At 34.3% G+C, this 20,067-nt stretch overlaps 1 protein-coding gene across 3 annotated transcripts in view; it reads right to left on the bottom strand.

The window, feature by feature from the left end:
• LOC107590530 (solute carrier organic anion transporter family member 1C1-like) overlaps positions 1–14,702 on the bottom strand; it is a 29,722-nt gene extending 15,020 nt beyond the window's left edge. Inside the window, exons 1-4 of one of the 3 annotated variants that reach the window (XM_016279303.1) lie at positions 14,315–14,702; positions 11,125–11,276; positions 3,393–3,534; positions 982–1,114 (exon numbers count right to left, since the gene is read on the bottom strand). In XM_016279303.1, the coding sequence (XP_016134789.1) occupies positions 982–1,114; positions 3,393–3,534; positions 11,125–11,262 (413 nt within the window). In that variant the 5' untranslated portion in view covers positions 11,263–11,276; positions 14,315–14,702. Of the gene's footprint in view, positions 1–981; positions 1,115–3,392; positions 3,535–11,124; positions 11,277–14,122; positions 14,248–14,314 lie in introns of those variants that run through there. The other 2 variants (XM_016279304.1, XM_016279305.1) reach the window with 2 other exon arrangements.
• Between the last annotated feature and the right edge of the window lie 5,365 nt (positions 14,703–20,067).

Consider the following 20,067-nt stretch of genomic DNA (forward strand, 5'->3'; position numbering starts at 1 on the left):
TATATATATATATATATATATATATATATATATATATATATATATATATATATATATATATATTAATCAAAATGATAATTATAATAAAAAAAGAGTTAATATATATATTTTTATTTTGTCAATAATAAAGATGAAAAAGATATATGATAATGATAATTAAATAATAAAAAGAGTTAATTTTTTTTTATTTTGTCAACAATAATTAAGATAGAAAAGATGCATCATATTGATAATTAAATAATAAAAATAGAGTTATAATAAAAATACAAAATCTAAAATAATAATAATTACAGTAATACCGTTAACAAAAATATGACAAGAAAAAAGAATCCAGTCATAGTATTTTGGGTATTACCCTGCTCGAGGAGACAAAGCTGAACACTGATGAATAAGCTGTATATTACAACCTATATCTGCACAGACAGTGAAGCAAATGCACAGGTGAACCTCAAATCAATGACACTCTAGTCTGAACATGCTGTTGCTGTAAAAACGGGATGCAATATAGAATTTCTATAAATAATGTGCTTCAAAAACATGGCCTAGATATGAAACATTAACATTAAAATGCAGTATGTTAATCCATCACGGAAATTTCACTCGAGTCACTTTAAATACATCCAAGCTGTGGTGCCTTCGAAGAGCCGCATGTAAAACTGAAAACCTGGCACACTTTCAAGGTTGAGATTGCATGTCGATGTACAAGGATGAAGTCAAATTTGAATGAGCAGAGCGAGGTCATGCAAAATTCTGTTTGTTCTGTATATCAGCTAAAAATGTTTCCTTGATACAGCAGCTTTACAATGGTAAAACACACATCTGATAAAGAAACAGCAGACAGCGTCTGAACACAAACACATACTAAATACAACTCGATGGCATTCGTGGGCAGGGGAATAAACTGGATACATGTGACCCTTTAAAACAGCTCACCCTGCTGACATCACACACATTTTCACTTACGGATGAAACTTGGCTTACCGTCCGATTATAAAATGGGGCAAGGCAATCAGAAAAGTCCCAAGTGACATCAACAGGCAGCCGATGGCGATGATCTTCGGACGGTGAAGTTTGGCACCAAAGTAACTCACGAAGGCGATCACTAACAAGTTACCTAGAAGCAGAGAATGGACGAAACTGTTCAGACAAACATTTTATGATGTGGAAATTGTGATTGAGTTGAACTGGCTTCATTACTTCCAACCAAAATTAAATCCAAACATAAATGTGTGAACTAAAGTAACCTTAAAATGACAGTTCACCTAAAAATTTAAATCAGCTGAAAATGTACTCGCCCTCAGGCCATCAAAGATGTAGATGAGTTTGTTTCTTCATCAGATTTGGAGAAATGTAGCATTGCGTCTCTTGCTCACCAATGGATGCTCTGCAGTGAATGGGTGCCGTCAGAATGAGAGTCCAAACAGCTGATTGAGTCCAATCCACATAATTGTGGATTATGACGGTTAAATGTTAAAAAATGTCTTGATGGATTTGTTTCTTACAATTGCACAGCTTTTCACTTCTCAAGACGTTAACTGATGGACTGGAGAGGTGTGGATTACTTGTGGATTATTGTGAGGTTTTTATCAGCTGTTTGGACTCTCATTCTGACGGCACCCATTCACTGCAGAGGATCCTTTGCTGAGCAAGAGATGTAAAGCTACATTTCTCCAAATCTGACAAACTCATCTAGAAGTGTATTCTTAGCAAATTAAAATTTTTGCGTGAGCAATTCTTAATACATATTATTTGCTACTGTCCATCAAGCAATAAAAACCCTATAATGATGACCCATGAGTGCACGTATCCTCTCCATAAACTCTCAGAACATGATGCTGATTTCTACATGATTGACCTCTTTATCTGCGAGGAACATTTATTGGCTGATTTATTTGGTTTCTGAGCTTCACAGCTCCATGAACGGAGGTCTTTGTGAGGACGATTATAGCACAGCTCTGTACCCAGTGTGGTGTTCAGGACATTTCATGGCTTCAATGGGAACAGGAATTCTCAGACATTTACACCACGGCTCAGTTTGAAAGGAGGTCAGCCTAACCAAAAAGAAACAACTCACCCAAACATTTATAAAACACACAATAACACACAGCAGTCTTTGTTTGGCGGGTTTTCCTGGTACTTGTTGATAATGGGGACGTAAGACAATGAGACAGTGATGCTAACTCTGACACACGATCTCTGCGAGGCTGCATGCCGTTTCCCATTGCCATGGCAACGCTCCTATGGAAACACTGGTTGCTAGGGCCACGTGAGCGGCGGCTGCAGCAGTGTGAGCAGGGTTTAGCCTTGCTTTCATTACTCTAGATTATGATTTTACATGCACAAAGAAGAATAAAGAGCTGCTGAGTCACTTTTGAAGCTCATCGGAATAAAACTTTGATTACAACAATCTTTTAATGGTGGTTCTGTGGCATACTTTTTTGTTTTACTACTGGCATCCCTGCACACCTGCAAAGGTCAAAATATTAAGTGATTAAGATTTTGGGATAATCATTATAAATTAATAAATATATAATATGCTAATAATAATATGTAATACAACTATAATTATGTAATATGATTAAATAATACATTATCAATGTTTTATTTTGTAAATATTATATTTTTTTATTTAAATATTTGTACTTTTATTCAGCAAGAATGCATTAAATAGATTCATATTTATATTTTATTTATTTTCAAAATTTTATATTTATTGTCTAAATATTTGTACTTTTATTCAGCAAGTTGAATAGATCAATATTTATATTTTATTTTTTGTAAATATTATATTAATATTTGAAAGTTTATTCCGCAAGAATGCATTAAACAGATTCATATATTTTATTTATTTAATATTTATTTAGTAAATATTATATTGTTATTTATTATAGAAATATTTGTAATTTTATTCAGCAAGGATGCATTAAATTGATCAAAGTGACAGTAAAGACATTTATAATTTATAAAGATTTCTATTTCAAATAAATGCTGTTCTTTTGAAATTTCTATTCATCAAAGAATGCAAACAAATGATGCAAACAATTATCATGGTAATAAAATTTTCTTTGGGACACTGCTATTTAGCAAAGTAAAGCATTTTATTGCAATGTAATGATTTATGCACGTGGAAACTTAAAAATGCAATTTGCATTTGTGAAGATGAGAGCTCTTCACACTGCAGTTGCATAACTGTCCGATCTGTTGGACGATTGCACTGCAGATGAGTGTAAATTGCAGCACACATGGTGTGTCTCTGTATTATTTTGCACCGGTGCAAGGAGCGCCGCAGATGCTGAGAAAGGCTAGACAAGAGCCTTGGCAACTGGTTGGCGGAGGTGACGGGATCGAAACATAGCGAAAGGTCTGCTGACGCATGAAGATCCGGTTCTTACCTATTTCAAAGCTTCCATCAATGACACCTATTAAGTAACTGGGGATGTCGAAGCGTCTTTCCAGCTGAGTTATTGTGCTTTTCATATAGCTCCCGGATAATGCCTTGGCGAAGTAGGCAAAGGACAAGGCCACGAGGAACTTCTGTAATGAGACACAGAAAGAGAGGTTTTATTCACCCGCGCTTCGTCAGATGCTGCAACTCACACTCTCCCTCATTAACCTATTTTTGGACATGGAAGCAACTCTTCATTAATATGCATTTAAAATTGTAGGGGATAAGAGAACCAGAGTAGAGATGGGAGAGATGGAGGGGGGGATGCATTTCTCAAACTGCATTGCATTATGGGTAGTGGGGACAAAAAGCGGATTAGGGGAGTTTATGTCACGCTCTTGAGCGATGCTACTGCACTCAACCACAGTGACACAGCCTCCATATGAGCAAAACAATGGCAAAAAATTAGTCGCTGAGGTTTCGCCTCGGCACAGTGGTGCATCTTCACTCTTGTGGGGTTTCCCGCACATATGCACACTCCCTGCATCCAAATTAATAATCAACGGAAAGGTGGAGAAGAGAAGGGTGAAGAAGCAAAGAGAGAAGAGGGGAAAAAAGACGAGGCCAGAAGAGATGAGACGAGAAGCCTTTGATGATCAAATCGTCAGCTATAGTCGTCTTTCAACACACACTTGAATTTTCCATGTACAAAGACGGAAAAAAGAGCTGAATCACTTTTTGAAGCTCATCGGCATAAAACTTTTGATTAAAACAATCTTTTTATGACTGCATAAAAGTCCTTTTATAAACAGTTTTTTAAAAATTAAATTTAATTATCATTATAATATCAATAAATACCTTTTAAAGTAGATTTTATATATATATATTTAGATATATATATATATAATTTTTTTTCTACTATAAAAATTATTTATTAATAGTATAGTGATAATTTTATTTATTTAATATTATAATGATAATTATATAAAATAGTGATATATTATTATAAGTGTTGAAAACAGTTGTGCTGCTTAATTTGCGGAAACAGTTTTTTCAGGATTCTTTGATGTATAGAAAGTTCAAAAGAACAGTATTTATTTGAAATAGAATCTTTTGTAACATTATTAATGTTTTTACGGTCACTTTTGAAAAATGTAATACATATTTGTTGAAAAAAAGCATTACGTTCTACTAAAATGCGCAAACTTCCCAAACATTTGAATGGTAGTATATCATGGTTTCTGAAGCATGAGGCGACACAGCTGTTTTCAACATTGATACTAATATAATATAATATAATATAATGTAAATGTAGCAAATCAGCATATTAGAATGATTTCTGAAGGATCATGTGACACTGAAGACTGGAGTAATGATGCTGAAAATACAGCTTTGATCAAAGGAATACATTTTTTAATTAATTTTAAAATATATTCACATAGGAAACACATTTTAAATTGTAAAAATATTTCACAATTTTTACTGTATTTTTACTCAGATAAATGCATTCTTGCTGAGCAGCTTTCCAAACTTTTTCCATCCCCTGTAAATACTAAAAAAATAAAAAAAATAAACCCAGACATTCACAACTTCAGTGAACTGACATGTCTGATTCATTTCATTGCCATAACTTAACCAGATCGATCAATCAATCAGCCGAGGCTGTTCTTCTCACAAACACGGCAGTGTTTACAGTCTGCGTCCTTCACTTAACTGAGTTATCGCAACTTTGTTCTGGGTCATGCAGCTCTGTGTCATTATGGATTGTGCTCTTCGACTGGGACTTGAGCACTAATATTTCTGAAAGATTTATGCTTACTTTGGGCTACAGGGGATAGCGCAGAGCATGCTGGGATTTGAGAGGTTTCTAACGCTGAGTGAAGAAAGCCGTATCTAAAGAACTAGTATCTTAAAGAAGGATAAAACACAACAAAAGTGTGAGAAAGAGTTTGTAAAGCACACTGGACGTGTCAGACATGTTCTCCCACGACGGGACGCTCACAATAGAAACAACTGAAAGGTGAACGGTGACAATCACCTGTCCGCTGACGAACTGAAAACAAGCAGCAAAGAATGTACAGTACTTGTCAAAAGTTTGGAAACATTACAGTTTTTAAATGTTTTTAATCTCTTCTGCTCACCAAGGCTTCATTTGTGAGCTCAAAAATACAGTAAAAAACTGCAAATATTGCCTGAAATATTATTACAATTTAAAATAAGTGTTTTCTAAGTGAATGTATTGTAAAATGTAATTTATTGCTGTGATCAAAGCTGAATTTTCAGCATCATTGCTCCAGTCTTCAGTGTCACATGATCTTCAGAAATCATTCTAATATGCTGATTTGCTGCTCAAGGAACATTATATTATATTATATTATCATCAATGTTGAAAACAGTTGTGCAACTTCATGCTTCAGAAACCACGATATACTTCCATTCAAATGTTTGGGATGTCTGCATGTTAATAGAAATTATTGCTTTTATTCAGCAAATATGCATTAAATTGATCAAAAGTGACAGTAAAAACATTAATAATGTTACAAAAGATTCTATTTCAAACAAATGCTGTTCTTTTGAACTTTCTGTTCATCAAAATAAATGTATCATGGTTTCTACAAAAATATGAAGCAGCACAACTGTTTTCAACATTGATAATAATAAGAAATGTTTCTTAAGCAGCAAATCGGCATATTAGAATGATTTCTGAAGATCATGTGACACTGAAGACTGGAGGAATGATGCTGAAAATTCAGCTTTGATCACAGGAAGAAATTATGTTTTAAAATCTATTCAAATAGAAAATAGTTATTTGAAATTGTAATAATATTTCAAAATTTTTTACTGTATTTTTGATTTACAAAATGCAGTCTTGGTGAGCATCATAACGTTTCCAAACTTTTGACAAGTATGTAGATGGGTAATACGAGAACAGACCCCTCAACCAAATGTTGCACAAGCATCTGTCACTGACTTCAAATCATCATACATTTTCTGTCAATGCAGTGGCACGTCCCTCATCTTCTTGGATCACAACTTGGATCACATTACACATAGGCGCAGAAATCTGACCAGCAGCCAACAGCAAGTGCTCGCCGTGGCCTAATTTTCAGCTTTTACAACAGTCAAGAGATTTCCTCACTCAAGAGCACATAGGTCCCTTCAAGCGCTTATGGATTTCCCAAGCATGTCATGCACTGACTTCTGCAATTTATGCTCCATAGCTCTGGCACAGCATAGAACCGAATGCCTTTGAACATTGACGATAACATATTATAGAAGAAAAAATCTACTTTAGCATTTCCTCACTTTTTGACCATTGACACTTTACATGATGTAACAGATTGTCATTTAAATTTTGTATATACATATCAGGGTATATTATTGTTAACTGAAAAAAATTAAAATAAATAATAATAATAAAAACCTTAAAGGGGTTGTAAGGATGGTTTTCCTACGGTGGTTCAGGCTGTAGGATTGCCGAATGACTAAAGAAACGTTATCAGCACGATGGTATAAAACTGTAAATTTCTAGTCTATTACCACCCACTGCCACTTATACCAACGACGGAAATAAGCGCAGTTAGAATAGCTACATATGTGGGAGAGCGTTGCTATTGTGTGACTATTGTATTGCAATAGGTAAAACTTTAAGATGAACCTTGAATCAAGACTGGTTAGCACATAATTAATAATTGAAATGGTTTAATAACAATATTTTGTTATGGTTACACTTGAATTGGTTACAAAATAGATGAAGGATGGTAAAGCATAGTTAATTGTACCCAACATGTAAAATATTACCTGAGAGAAAGAGATAGAGAGAGGAAGAAAAAGAGGGAGAGAGGGCAGAAACCCAAGAAGAGCTCCAACAAAGAAAAGAGGCAGCAAAGAGCCAGCCAAGGAAAAAGACAGCCAAGGAAAGAGACAGAGCAACAGTTACAGTCCTCTTTTATCCCTTCCTTGACCATGTGACTAAAAACCAAATGTGAGACATTCAAACTGACCAATCAGCAGATTATAACTTCACCCACTGGGCAAAAGGTGTGACAATTAGCAGACCCCCGATGTATACACATGTTGGCCTACAGGCCTTGATCACTATCAGCACCTCTGTGCCTTCAGGAATTCCAAATGGCCCTTTTGTTACTGAAGATAGGTTTGGGACAGGAAAGCAGAAGTCTTTGATAATTTTTGACCTTACAGAAAGTTAGTGTTGAAGCAGCCATGTCAGAGAGACGCTGTGTGTTTCTAGACGAAAGCAGAAGCACTTTATTTGGCCTTCCGAAAGTAGATGCATTTAGAAATCTTTAAGATTACTTACAACAGAACAGCAATGCATTTTATGGACGACCGTTTCGTGAACCTAGGAGAGCAGGTAATTCTGACTTTGCTATGACAATCTGCCGCTTCTGAATCAGCTACTGTTTTGTTATTAGTTTAAGTATTTGCTATTGACTCTTCAAATGCGGAGTTTTGCGCATCGTTTGTGTGTGTGTGTGCGTTTGTGTGTGTGTGTGCGTGAGTGTGTGCGTGTGTGACAGAGAGTGAGAGAGAGATCACAGTGGAGTCAGCTGTCTTAACCGTGGCTTGTGTACTGCACACACATACCAGCTTCATCACTGTGTCTGTCACGCGACTCTGTTCTCCTTTCGGGCTCTGTCTTTACATTTATTTTGAAAGATGAAGCTCGTGATTATGGTAAGGGGCGTTACATTTCCGCCGAGTGCTTGCGGTGTTCGGCCAATCACAATGCACTGGACCAGCTGGCCAATCAGAGCAGACTGCGCTTGTCGGAAGGAGGAACTTTGTAGAAAACGAAGCGTTTGAGAGAGGCGGGACATAGAGGACCTACAATAATGTACAGTACTTGAAAAATATTGTGTTTTTCAACATTAAAGCATGTCAACATATTCTGTTACACCAAATACACAAAATAATGATCTTTAAAAAAGCATCATATGATCCCTTTAAACTTTTTGCCAAGGCAACATTTCTTATTTTCATTTAAATAAAGTTTAAATAATTATAAAATAACTCAAACTAAATAAACTAAAACTAAAAACCAGAACTTATAGACAATAAATAAATTAAAATAAATAAATTAAAATACAAATAAAATTTAAAAACACCTACTAAAATAAATAAAAAATAAAATGAAATAAAAATTACATTACATTATCTCATTTTCATTTAGTTTAAATTTACTACAATAACTAAAACTAAAAAACAAAACTTAATAAAAACTACATAGACATATAAAATAATAATAATAAAAATGACCAAAACACAAGAAAACTACTAAAACTTTAACGAAAATGAAAATGAAAACATAAAATCTAATTCAAAATAATGAGAAAAAAATAATAGTAGATCAATGGCACTAAATTTTATGAACAGCAATTTAGAGCCATTGAAATATTTTATATGCAAAAAAGGCAATTAAATGTATATTTTTAATAGTTTAAACTCATTTGCATGACTTTTTCTTGTCTGGATATCTTGATATTTCCTTTTTTTCATGGCTGTGATGACTTTCAGATCCAGATAAATCTCTTTAGTCCAAGCAATACCATAATTCACAAGTATTTGGTGTTGGTAAGGATGATAAATAAACCACAACTAAATGAACTGATCCTCGAACCTTTGAATGTGGTCCAAGTTGTTCTTAATTTTTTTTTACTGGATGTGACAATTTCTTATTTTTGTGTTATTGGGAGAAAAACTTGTAGAGCTAGAACACTACTGGAAACGTTAATCGGCTTTACCATAAGAGTCTCTATGAGTGCAGTTACAATACCTTCATTCATCAGATTAGCCTGTGCTCCTGAAGCATCCAGATCATTTCTAAGATCAGACCTCAGGCTAAAGCCAAGAATTTGGAAATCAGAATAGGCCTCCGTAAAGGTTTATCTGAGGATTATGATCACGACACATCTTAGGTGTAATTTACCGCACCTCTGCGTGGTCTCTTTTCTTAGAAACGGCCTTTTCATTGTGCTCGCGTCTTTCGTCAGCTGCGCAAAATAATCTGATTCTAAGCAGCTTTTACACTGTTGTCTCACACAAATATAATCCCAAGCAAAAACAAGCCCTAAATCCAGATCTCATCTGCATGTGCCTGATCTCATTGTGTTAAAAAAACACATTTTATGTCACTAATTTTGTGCTGAATGTTTCTTAGTCTGTCATATGGCTTGTCTTTCTGGATACAGAAACACTCGCTAGTCATTCACCCGTTAAAATCAAGAGGGTCAGAGGCTTGATACCCGAAACATATCAGCTGATAAGGTCTTCTGCGATTGCTCTTATGATCTTTAAAAAGGCATTTAACCCCTCAATGGCCTAGAGAGCAACAGTCAGAATGCACTTTTGGATTTCTGCCATGTAGGACATTATTGAAGTTATTCACAACATTATTACCTTACATTAAAAGCATTTTCTTATTTACAACAATATTACTTGTAATCCATAGCCTCAGTCAAACGGGGAAGTCTGATTCTTTTCTGCAAACTGGTTGTTTAGAACAGTTGATTTCAATGAACTGATTCAAATATTGGCTTATTTAGAGTCAGAGTGACTGCAAGGCGTCTAAAAGTATGTTTTGATTGAGTAACTTGTAGATCTGTGCTGCTCGAGACGTAAACGGTTTCAGACGCTTCAGTCTAATTTGGTGAACTGGTTCAAAAGAATGATTCGTTCATGAACCGGGCATCACTCCAGACTGTTTGTCTGAGACTCTGGATTACAGGTGATAACGTCGTAAATAATGTTAACTTTCTTTAGCTTCATTAGACCTCAATATAGCATCAGGAGCCACGGGTATTCATTTTGTGTTGTCTGTATGTGCTTTTTTGAGTCTCAAAGTGACAGTAGCCATTTACTTGCAATGTATGAATCAACAAGGACCACGGTTTCACGGTTTAAAGTTGATCTTAAAGGGTTAGTTCACCCAAAAATGAAAATTCTGTCATTAATTACTCACCCTCATTTCATTTCAAACCCGTAAGACCTTCGTTCATCTTTGGAACACAAATTAAGATATTTTTGATGGAATCTGAGAGCTGTCTGACCCTGCATAGACAGCAACGCAACTGAAACGTTCCCATATCCAGAAACATAGCAAGGAGATCTGTAAAATAATCCATGTGACATCAGTGGTTCACTACATCTCTGGACTTGGGAACATTTCAGTTGCGTTGCTGTCTATGCAGGGTCAGACAGCTCTCAGATTCCATCAAAAATATCTTAATTTGTGTTCCAAAGATGAACGAAGGTCTTACGGGTTTGAAACGACATGAGGGTGAGTAATTAATGACATTTTTGGGTGAACTAACCCTTTAAGTAAACCTTTACATTATACCTTAACATGACTGCGTGTCTTATAGAGAGAGCTGAATGCATCTTCTGTGGCCGTGCTCATGTGTTTATGACAAAGCAACTGTGGAGCATGACTCTCTCATTATTTACATCGTTAGCCATAATCATCTCATCAGGAGCGCTGGCTCAAAACCCCCTCTGTTCTCAGTGCTCAGCTCTTCAGAAGAAGATTCCACCACAAACTGAAGCTAAATCTTGTTTGGACCCAATGACGTCACAGCGCCAGAGGCCTTCAAAGCCTGTTACGAGGAAAGCAATGGACCTGCGAGCTCGCAGACATACCAGCGCTTCTCCTTCAGGCATCAACACAATGTGACAATTGAGAATAAAGCTCCTATAGGTGTTCAAGTCAGAAGACTTACCTTGAGGCTTGAGCAACAGGGCCTAGCCGAGCTGGGGCCATTCTCCGGTGACCGTCTCTCCTTATTTGGCAGGTCCATTTTCCACACAATGATCTTGTTTTCTTTGGGTGAGGTCTCTCTAATGCAGTTTCTTGGCATTTATGCATGCACCCCTGAAAGAGAGACAATCGCATATGTGTGTGTGATCCATTTTTCCTGCCATAAAACTGCTTTTAGCAAGAATGCGTTGCTCTTGTTACAGGTTTAAATAGAATTTGAGGAATCCGTTCAAATTTGGCACACGGTGTGAAACAAAAATTCTGCATTGTGTTCGTGCAATGCAATTCTCGTTCTTATAGACTGATTGAAGTGACAACTCTAAGAATAGCAGCAGAAAGATCAGCTCCCAGGAGAAACTTGCAACTTTCTGCGGAGAGCATTTTCTCCTATAACATAGGAGTTTCAAAGCAAAATGCATGTTTGAATTAAGGAAATCTTGGGAAAATATTACAATGTTGTTGCATTTAGAATAATTGATATGATGAAATCTCGTGAAGTACTGTGCAAACTTTTCTTTGCAAGCATGTAAACAAAGACATGCTCTATATATGCTCATCTAATCTAATACCACATGCATTCACTCTGTACTTATGTACTTTATACGTCGCTTCGGGAATTTTAATCTCAACAAACACTTTGAGATTTGCAAACGAAACCAATGAACTTGTGCAACATGTGCTGTAGTTTCTGTAGGATTTAAGCTCAGGGTTAGTTTCTGCCAGTACTTCGTTAGTCCTTCTTATTTTAATAGGTGTAGAATTAAAAATGAATCAAACTTTTTCCCTAACAACACTAACTCTTAAATACTGTTGGGGAGATTTATATATCACTCATAACTGCCATGCAGCGTTATTGAGATGCTTTTATAATTACATTTATTTATTTTTTTAAATGATTTTCAATTTTAATTTTAGTTACGTTTTAGTAATTTTGGAGGTTTTTATTAAATATATCTATATAAATGTTTATACATTTTTAGCTATTTTAGTACCATTTTAGTATCAAGTAAATGAAAATGAGAAATTGAGAAAATTATTTTAAGTATTTCAAGTTTATTTCTATTTTTTTTATGGTTTTAGTTTTACTTAACTATAATAAGCCTGCTGACACAAAATATGAAAGATTTATTGGTTACAAAGCATGGGTGTGAATGTGTGGTGGAATAACAAAAGTTGAATAAAACATTCAGGTTCTTTTGACAAAGTTATGACCAAACTATCAACTACAGCCCTAACTAAAGTTGCAAGTTGCGTTATTGTTTCTTGGTAGGAAAAAGCTTATCCAACCACATTTTTCTGAATATAAATCACAACTTCAGGTCCTTGATAACTCACATACACAAGAACCTCATATAAGAAACTTCTATAAGAGTCTCCAAGGTCTCCTGAACCTTATGGTCTGGTAATTTAGCTATTCAAGCTCTGATTGTATATTCGGATTGAACTTTATGAGTCCTTGAGCGCAGTCAGTGCAGTAAATGAAACATCAACTGAACTATACATTTCAGAGGCTGCTTTGAATTTATGAATAATTGGACAAGTTTTCATGCAACTTAAAAATATTGCAGCCTTCTTCACAAGCCGAGATGTTTACATTAGTCATTTAGCTGATGCTTTTTCTACTTTTCTGAGTCACTACACTTATTATGACAGGGACAGTCCCTGTAGAGTAACCTGAGGTTATGTGTCTTTCACAAGGACACAAAGGTTCATGAACCAGCTCTTTGTAGAAACGGACAGATAATCGGTTTGACTGATTTTAAACAATATTTGCTCTTTTCTACTTAATTAGGTCTGTATTATCATGTCTAAATGACACTGTTTAGTGTGTTTCTAAAGAACCGCACTCAACAACACCACTACGCCACAGTTAATTCATATTCAGAAGTGAGAAGCACGTAGCTTTTACACAGTCCAATATGTGACCATTTAGATCACAAAACTGCAGAAATCATAACATTCATACAGAATTTTATATTAATGATTGTATTATGATTATTTTGTTATTATTATGTCAAAACGCAAAACTAAAACATTTAATCATACAAATAATCAGTAAGCAAATTGGCTTTGAACTTAAAACCTTTCAGTTACACTGTAAAAATGATTCTTTGAAGCTGAAATACAATTTAAGGTCACTAGAGTACATTTTACAAGAAATTACCACACACACACACACACACACACACACACAAAACTGGTAAAGAAACCATTTTCACTCAGAATTTGCTACATTTTACAAACAATCACAAAGAGACAGCAAGTAACACTGAATCAAACATTACATTTTGAAGCAGAACAACTAAAATAGTATTTTCTTGTAAAACATACTCCAATAATCTTTAAAAAGTAATTTTTGCAGTGTATTTCAGTCTTTCTACTTCAAAATGTCACACTTAATTCAATGTGTTAACCCTTTTTTGGTAATTATTTATAAAGTTTAATAGCAATTTCTGAGTGCAAATAGTTTCAAAACCATATTTTTAATAGTGTACCAGACAGATCTTTAACCACTGCACCACATTGCGCAACTTTCTACAATGAATGCATTGCATTTATCTCGAAACTAGGAGCTCACATATACATCAGACGCATGAAGGTAAACAGTCAGTAGTCTGGTGAATTGATGTGGATGAGTGGTCATGACAACCAGTGCGCAAGTGAGTCTAATTAACCAGCAGCTGATATGAATCCACGCCGAACCCACGAGTGACCAGAGGGGAAAAAATTATAAAACTGTTGAATGTATAAAATCCAATGCACAGACTGAATGTTAGGAATAAAAAACGCCTTAGTCTCCGGAACCCAGATGAGCATGCATAATTAAAACACGCTATAAAATGATTGTTAATATAAGTAACAAGTCAATGGCGCAATAATTATGATGCGCAATAACTCTCAATCATTCAAAGTAATCTAGTAAACGGCACAAACACACGGCAGTCCACATGCAGACCTACTTTTAACGAGCAGATGTTGGCTTTCTCCTCTTCTAACACAAACGCACGCAGCTTTGCGCACCGCCAGACCCATTTTAAACCATGCCATGTCTAGTGCGCAATGCATATCCATAATTTGTAAGCAAGAGATGAATTAGGTCAAATGTCTTGTGTCTGTCTTGGTATACAGAAGAACAGCTGCGATCTACTCACCAGATCTCACAGTTCATATATACTCGTCTTCTCTTGGTTCTTATTCAATCTATGGATATGTAAGTGTCCCCGCTGGTCCAGAATGAGTGTGTATGGAGCAGATCATGTGTGTCAGATGGTTTTCACATGGAAAGAAACTTCCCACGGGCTGCCGGAGACGAGGAAAGGCACTTGGTCCTGGAGGTCACTTCCACTCACATCCGATTCCTTCGCGCTCAGCTCGATGTGTCCGAATCGTTTAATCTTTTTGACGTCAATCTTTTTCTTAGGGTTTTCACGAGCCTTTCCTGAGAGGTGAGCTAGTTAGTTCTGCTTGAAGCGGCTGGATGGATCGAGCTGAAGCACGTGATGAGCGCGCAGAGGGACTCTGGATGATCACATCATACGCGTGAAGTGCGCGCTGAGCGTTTCATCACTGGTTTAGTAAAACGGTGACACTTTATCATAACTGAAATTAATATATGTCTGACAAACACTATATGATTCTTTACAGACCATTAGATCAGTGCGAATTCATAAAATACATGCTCTGCCACTAATAGGCTATGTTTATCCTTATTTAATTTAATAATGTTTGTGAATGAAAGGTAGGCTATATAAGAAAACACTGTGACAAATGATTTACATTAAAGTCAACTGTATAATTAATCTTTTGTTTGCGGTCTGAGAGAACAAGCCCCAAAACATATTACCATTAATATAGGGTTGATCATTAAAGATTCGCATAATTATTTTATGTTTTCTGTTCTATTGCGTGTCTAGTCTTTAATAATGGGTTTTCATTACGTCAGAGGAAAAGAAAAATTAAATAAGCGATTTTTAAAAATTATTATTTTATTTATTACGCATTATTATAATTAGTAACCTATTAATTTTTAAATTATTTTATCCCAAATTTTTGGGGTCTCTGTGCTGCACATACAGAATGTCAGTTTTAACAGAACATGACTCATGTTTAATATGCGTAAAATGGGTTTTCATTATGTCAATGGAACATGCCATTTTAATATTTATTTTTATAATGATTAAATTGATTAACTTGATTCATTATTATTATTAATATATTAACGTATTCATTTTTTATTATTTTATCTCAAGGTCTCTGAGACCCTGATCCTAAAGTACATTTTAATACACCATGACTGATCTTTAATAATATTTGTAAAATGGGTTTTCATTATGTCAGAGGAACATTAAAAACAGGAAAACATTTAAATAAGCAATTTTTATGATTCATTTTATTTATATTTATAATTAGTTAATAAATTTGTTAACATATTAAATTATGAATAAAGTATTATTGATGCAATTATTAAAAATATATTCACATATTAAATTCATTTTTCAATGATTATTTTATCACAAGACCTCTGAGATCCTGAACATAGAGTCTATTTTAATATAACATGACTGATGTGCAATCATACATTAAAACCTAATCTGTGTGCCAATGCAAAATGTTAACACTAATTCCAATGGGTTGCAACAATTTGAATAACGTGAATTGAAATGATCATAATCAGTTGTTTGTTTTTACAGAGATAACTTACGTGGCTTGAGTTTCCAAGTGCTTTTCAGGAAAACCATGCCTGTGAATCAAAAGTGACGTCAATGTGAGAGACAGACTGACTCATTCAATGCCAAAACAAAATGTCAAACTACGGGTGCAAAGTCAGTCGTTCCTTAAGTTCGTTCAACCTGCATTTATCCATCCCCCATCAATTATACCAAGCCTGGATGTCCAAAGATAAATATTTCTGAAAGGAACGGATGGCCAAACATGTGTGTACTCGTACAGATCAAATTTATCCACAGCCAGATGATTTTGTTCCAGCCATACTTCTTATATGTTTAGAAAAACAGTCATTTTTAATAGCATGTTATTTATTCAGCCAATATGGAGTCCTCATATAACATGTTTTCAGGAAGGGGTGGATAGAGGAGAGACAATGCACATTGCCTTGTTTCCATGGAGATGACCAAGCCACAATATGACAGTTGTAATAACCTTCTGACTGTGGATTACACACATCCTACTCTTGCTGATACATGACTTGTCCATGTAGACTCAAAAGCACCCAAAGGATAAAGCCATTAATGGACCGAATGTCTGCATTCCTGATGTAAAATACAAGATGATTATGGTATTAAATGCACTGCCCGCCTACTTCATGTTCATAATGATAACAGTTGTAAATAGAAAATGAAAATACATTGCATATTTAAATTGTCAAGAAATGGGGATTTTTATACATTACCTGTATAAACAAAAATGCATAAAGCCTCAATAAGAAAAAAACCCGGCAGAGTTTTCTATACAATGTATGTATATGCAGTCTAATCTGTGTGATTATGCTGTTCAAATATAGGCAAAAATATTATTTAATAAAATAAATATTATAATATTTAATAATACAATATATCATTAATAACACAAATTATATAATATATAATGCAATATATAATTAATAATATAAATTATATTGTATATACAAATATTTTATACTTAAAAATAATAAATAAAATAATAATGCATATAAAAAAATATAAAAACCCTAGCATTTTGTAAAGTTCTATTTTGAAAAGTTTGAATATGCAATGCATTTTCATTTTTTATTTACAGCATGAAAATTATATGAATTATGAATATATGAAAATACGTTATTAATATAAAGTAGTAGCATAATGCTTCACTTGACTGAACACCTATTTAATACATTTGATAGTGAAATAAAAAGGATTTCTACACAGCAGTCATTTAGGTATAAAATATAAAATAAAATAACTTGCGCAGTAATTCAGGTGATTACACAGTAAAATAAATTATATTTTTCAAAGTTGCAAGAAAAACTAAGATTATTGGATTATGTTTTACAAGCAAATAGCAACACTATTTCAGTCTTTCTTCTTCGAATTTCACATTTATTTGTAATTGTTTGTGAAATTTACTATTGAACTTCTAAGTAAAAATCAAGTTCAAATCCATGACTTTTTTTCCAGTGTGTATAAAATACAATTATTTAATTAAAATAATGCATTTTTTTATGTGATTATATAAACTTGTAGACTTTCCCCTTCTTTACATATTTACAATAAATGGAAAGAATTTTATGCTGGGAAGTCAAACAATAGTTACTTATCCATAGACAGACATTATAGAGCTCTCATTTTCTCCATCTGCACTAGACAGAACCGATCAAGCACTCCGATCTGGTTTTTGATTTCTCCTTCAGTAATTTCAGTGAATGACTCATGCTGTGTAACTGATATCTGTGCTGTTTAATATAGTTTTCAGGGGTATAACTCAGCTAAAATAAGACAAATCCACATCAGCACCCGATTCAGGATTCTCTTCACAGTTTTTTGCCGCTTAGCTTTGACTGATTTTGGGCGGTAGTAATCTGTTTGTGGTTTATGGTACTTTCAGACGGTTTTCGAGAGTACGGCAGAATTCTTGGCCTGGTATTTCTAATAGGATTTCACTAATCCATTCTCGGCAGTTGCAGTGGCCTGCCGAACAAACGGCTACTTCAACTCCATATTCTTGGCATGGTGCTTTATAACTGGGTTAGCCCGTTTACAGTAACATGACAAAACAAGCACAGTATAATCTATGATGTTAGAATAATAATTACAACGGAGAATATGAATAATGTGCTAATTGTACGGACTCAGAGTTTAATTCTTGCATCACAGGAAACTCAATGGGTTTCTTTGACGCAGGGCAACCGTTATATTTGTGAAATCTCAACTAAAGAGAAGATAACATATTCTTTAACTGTAAATATGACTTGACTTCATGCACAACACAACAAACTCGTCAAGTCCTTGAACTGATTGTGTGCAGAGATACAGTGTACCGGCATTTGCATTTGAGGGCCACGTGTGACGTCATATTCAGATACAAGTATTTTTGTGCACAGAAGATATGCACATGAAATCAGACTGTTTATTTATTCTTTTTTTGTCTGAAAATGAAGAATCAAACAACAGGGGCATCACTAGACCCTTATTGCAGTAAAACAGCGCAGTGGCTCAGTAAAATATTACTGATAAATCCTTATGTGTCAATGGGATTGATGTATAACAACCTGAGAGTTTTTTTTGTCTGATAACATTTCAGCAAAAGCTGTATGTTTTCTATCAGCTGTTTCGAATCAGATGCCAAATTTGTGAACGAATCACTCTAATCAGTCAAGCGGATTTGCACAAAGGTCTGAAATTGTTTGTGATTCATTTGGACAGTTCACTCACACTGAAACGTTTGCAGCAGTTACTCACAAGGGTTATTATAGTTAGTTATAGATCCTTCTGAGGGAGAAATGGGGATTTTTATAAATTATAAACAAACATCCATTTAGCCTCTACAGCATATATAAGCAAAAAAGAGCTCAAATGCATATTGCAGTGTTTTCTATACGTCAACAGACTCTAAATGTATAATTGATGTAATCTGAGGGATTATGCTGTTAATTTCGGGGCAAGTGGAAGTACTGTAAGTAGAGCTGCATCATCCATCATTTTATGGTTAAAATATAGGTGATTTAATAATATAAAATTTATATTTCAATACTTTAATATGAAAATTTTATAACAATATTCAATAATTTCATAATATAATATATAATACATAATTAAAATAATAATATTGTTTATATTATTTTAATGATGAGGAATATTGTCTTCCTCAAAAATAATTATTAAAAAAAGAATATTAATTTTTTAAAGTCAATGCATGAAAAAGGAAATGTGATGTGAATACAATTTAAGTTTGTATGCATGATCTAATTTTGGTCTATTTAATAAAAAAAGACTGGTTATGAAATCAAATATTACCTTAAAATGTCTATAGTAAGTGCAACCTTGTCTATACTAAATTAAATATAATATTTAAAAGAACAAGTCAAGAAAATGTGATTGAAAAGTTTTTTTTAAACAATATTAATAATAATGATAATAATAATATAATTAATGAAATGGTGACCAAGCCCATTATAATGACCAAATACTTCAAACATACTTGTCCTTTAACAAATATCATTTTTAATCTAAAATCACTAAAACAAAAATGTATGTCCACATAGTAAACTACCAATATCACTATTAAAAATAAGTATTTATACAGATCTTAAAGAACCCATATGATCATTACACTGATCTGAAGAACATACAGTGTAATAAAACATCCAAATTCAACAAACTACAAAAAAAAGACCTATTATGCTGCAAAGAAACCCTGAAGAACTTTTACGTTTGATCTATATAAACGGATTAGCATGACATTTATAGCAAACGGTTTGAGGAGTCTGATCATGTAAGAGGAGCGCTCCTAGGGAGAAGGGCAACGCTGCTGAATTTGTAAATCTGCCTGACTATGGAGTAATGGAGGCCTACGGCTTTAGAGAATCCCTTCTGAAACCTCTTCCAGTCTCATGAGCTTCAAAACAACCACTTGACTACAGACTTTCCCTCCATGATCTTGATCACTTATATAATCTCATCACTTGTCTATACAAGGTGTTCGGTTTGCTCAATGCTTTGTTTCCGGTAACTGAAGTTCAGATCATGTTATTCTTGCCTGAATTCAGATTTTGACTTAAACTAATGCCAATTAAGTTAGCTGTTGGTGAGTAATTCATGCACGGCCTGTCTGTCAGAAAATGGTTTCGTTAGACATTCACGTTTGCAGAAATGCCAGAGAGACTGCTGATGGTGAACTGGAAGGAAACATGACTTCCTAAAAAATGTTACAT

Source organism: Sinocyclocheilus grahami, unplaced genomic scaffold (assembly GCF_001515645.1).
Source record: "Sinocyclocheilus grahami isolate Dianchi unplaced genomic scaffold, SAMN03320097.WGS_v1.1 scaffold129.1, whole genome shotgun sequence".
NCBI classification, from domain to species: domain Eukaryota; kingdom Metazoa; phylum Chordata; class Actinopteri; order Cypriniformes; family Cyprinidae; genus Sinocyclocheilus; species Sinocyclocheilus grahami.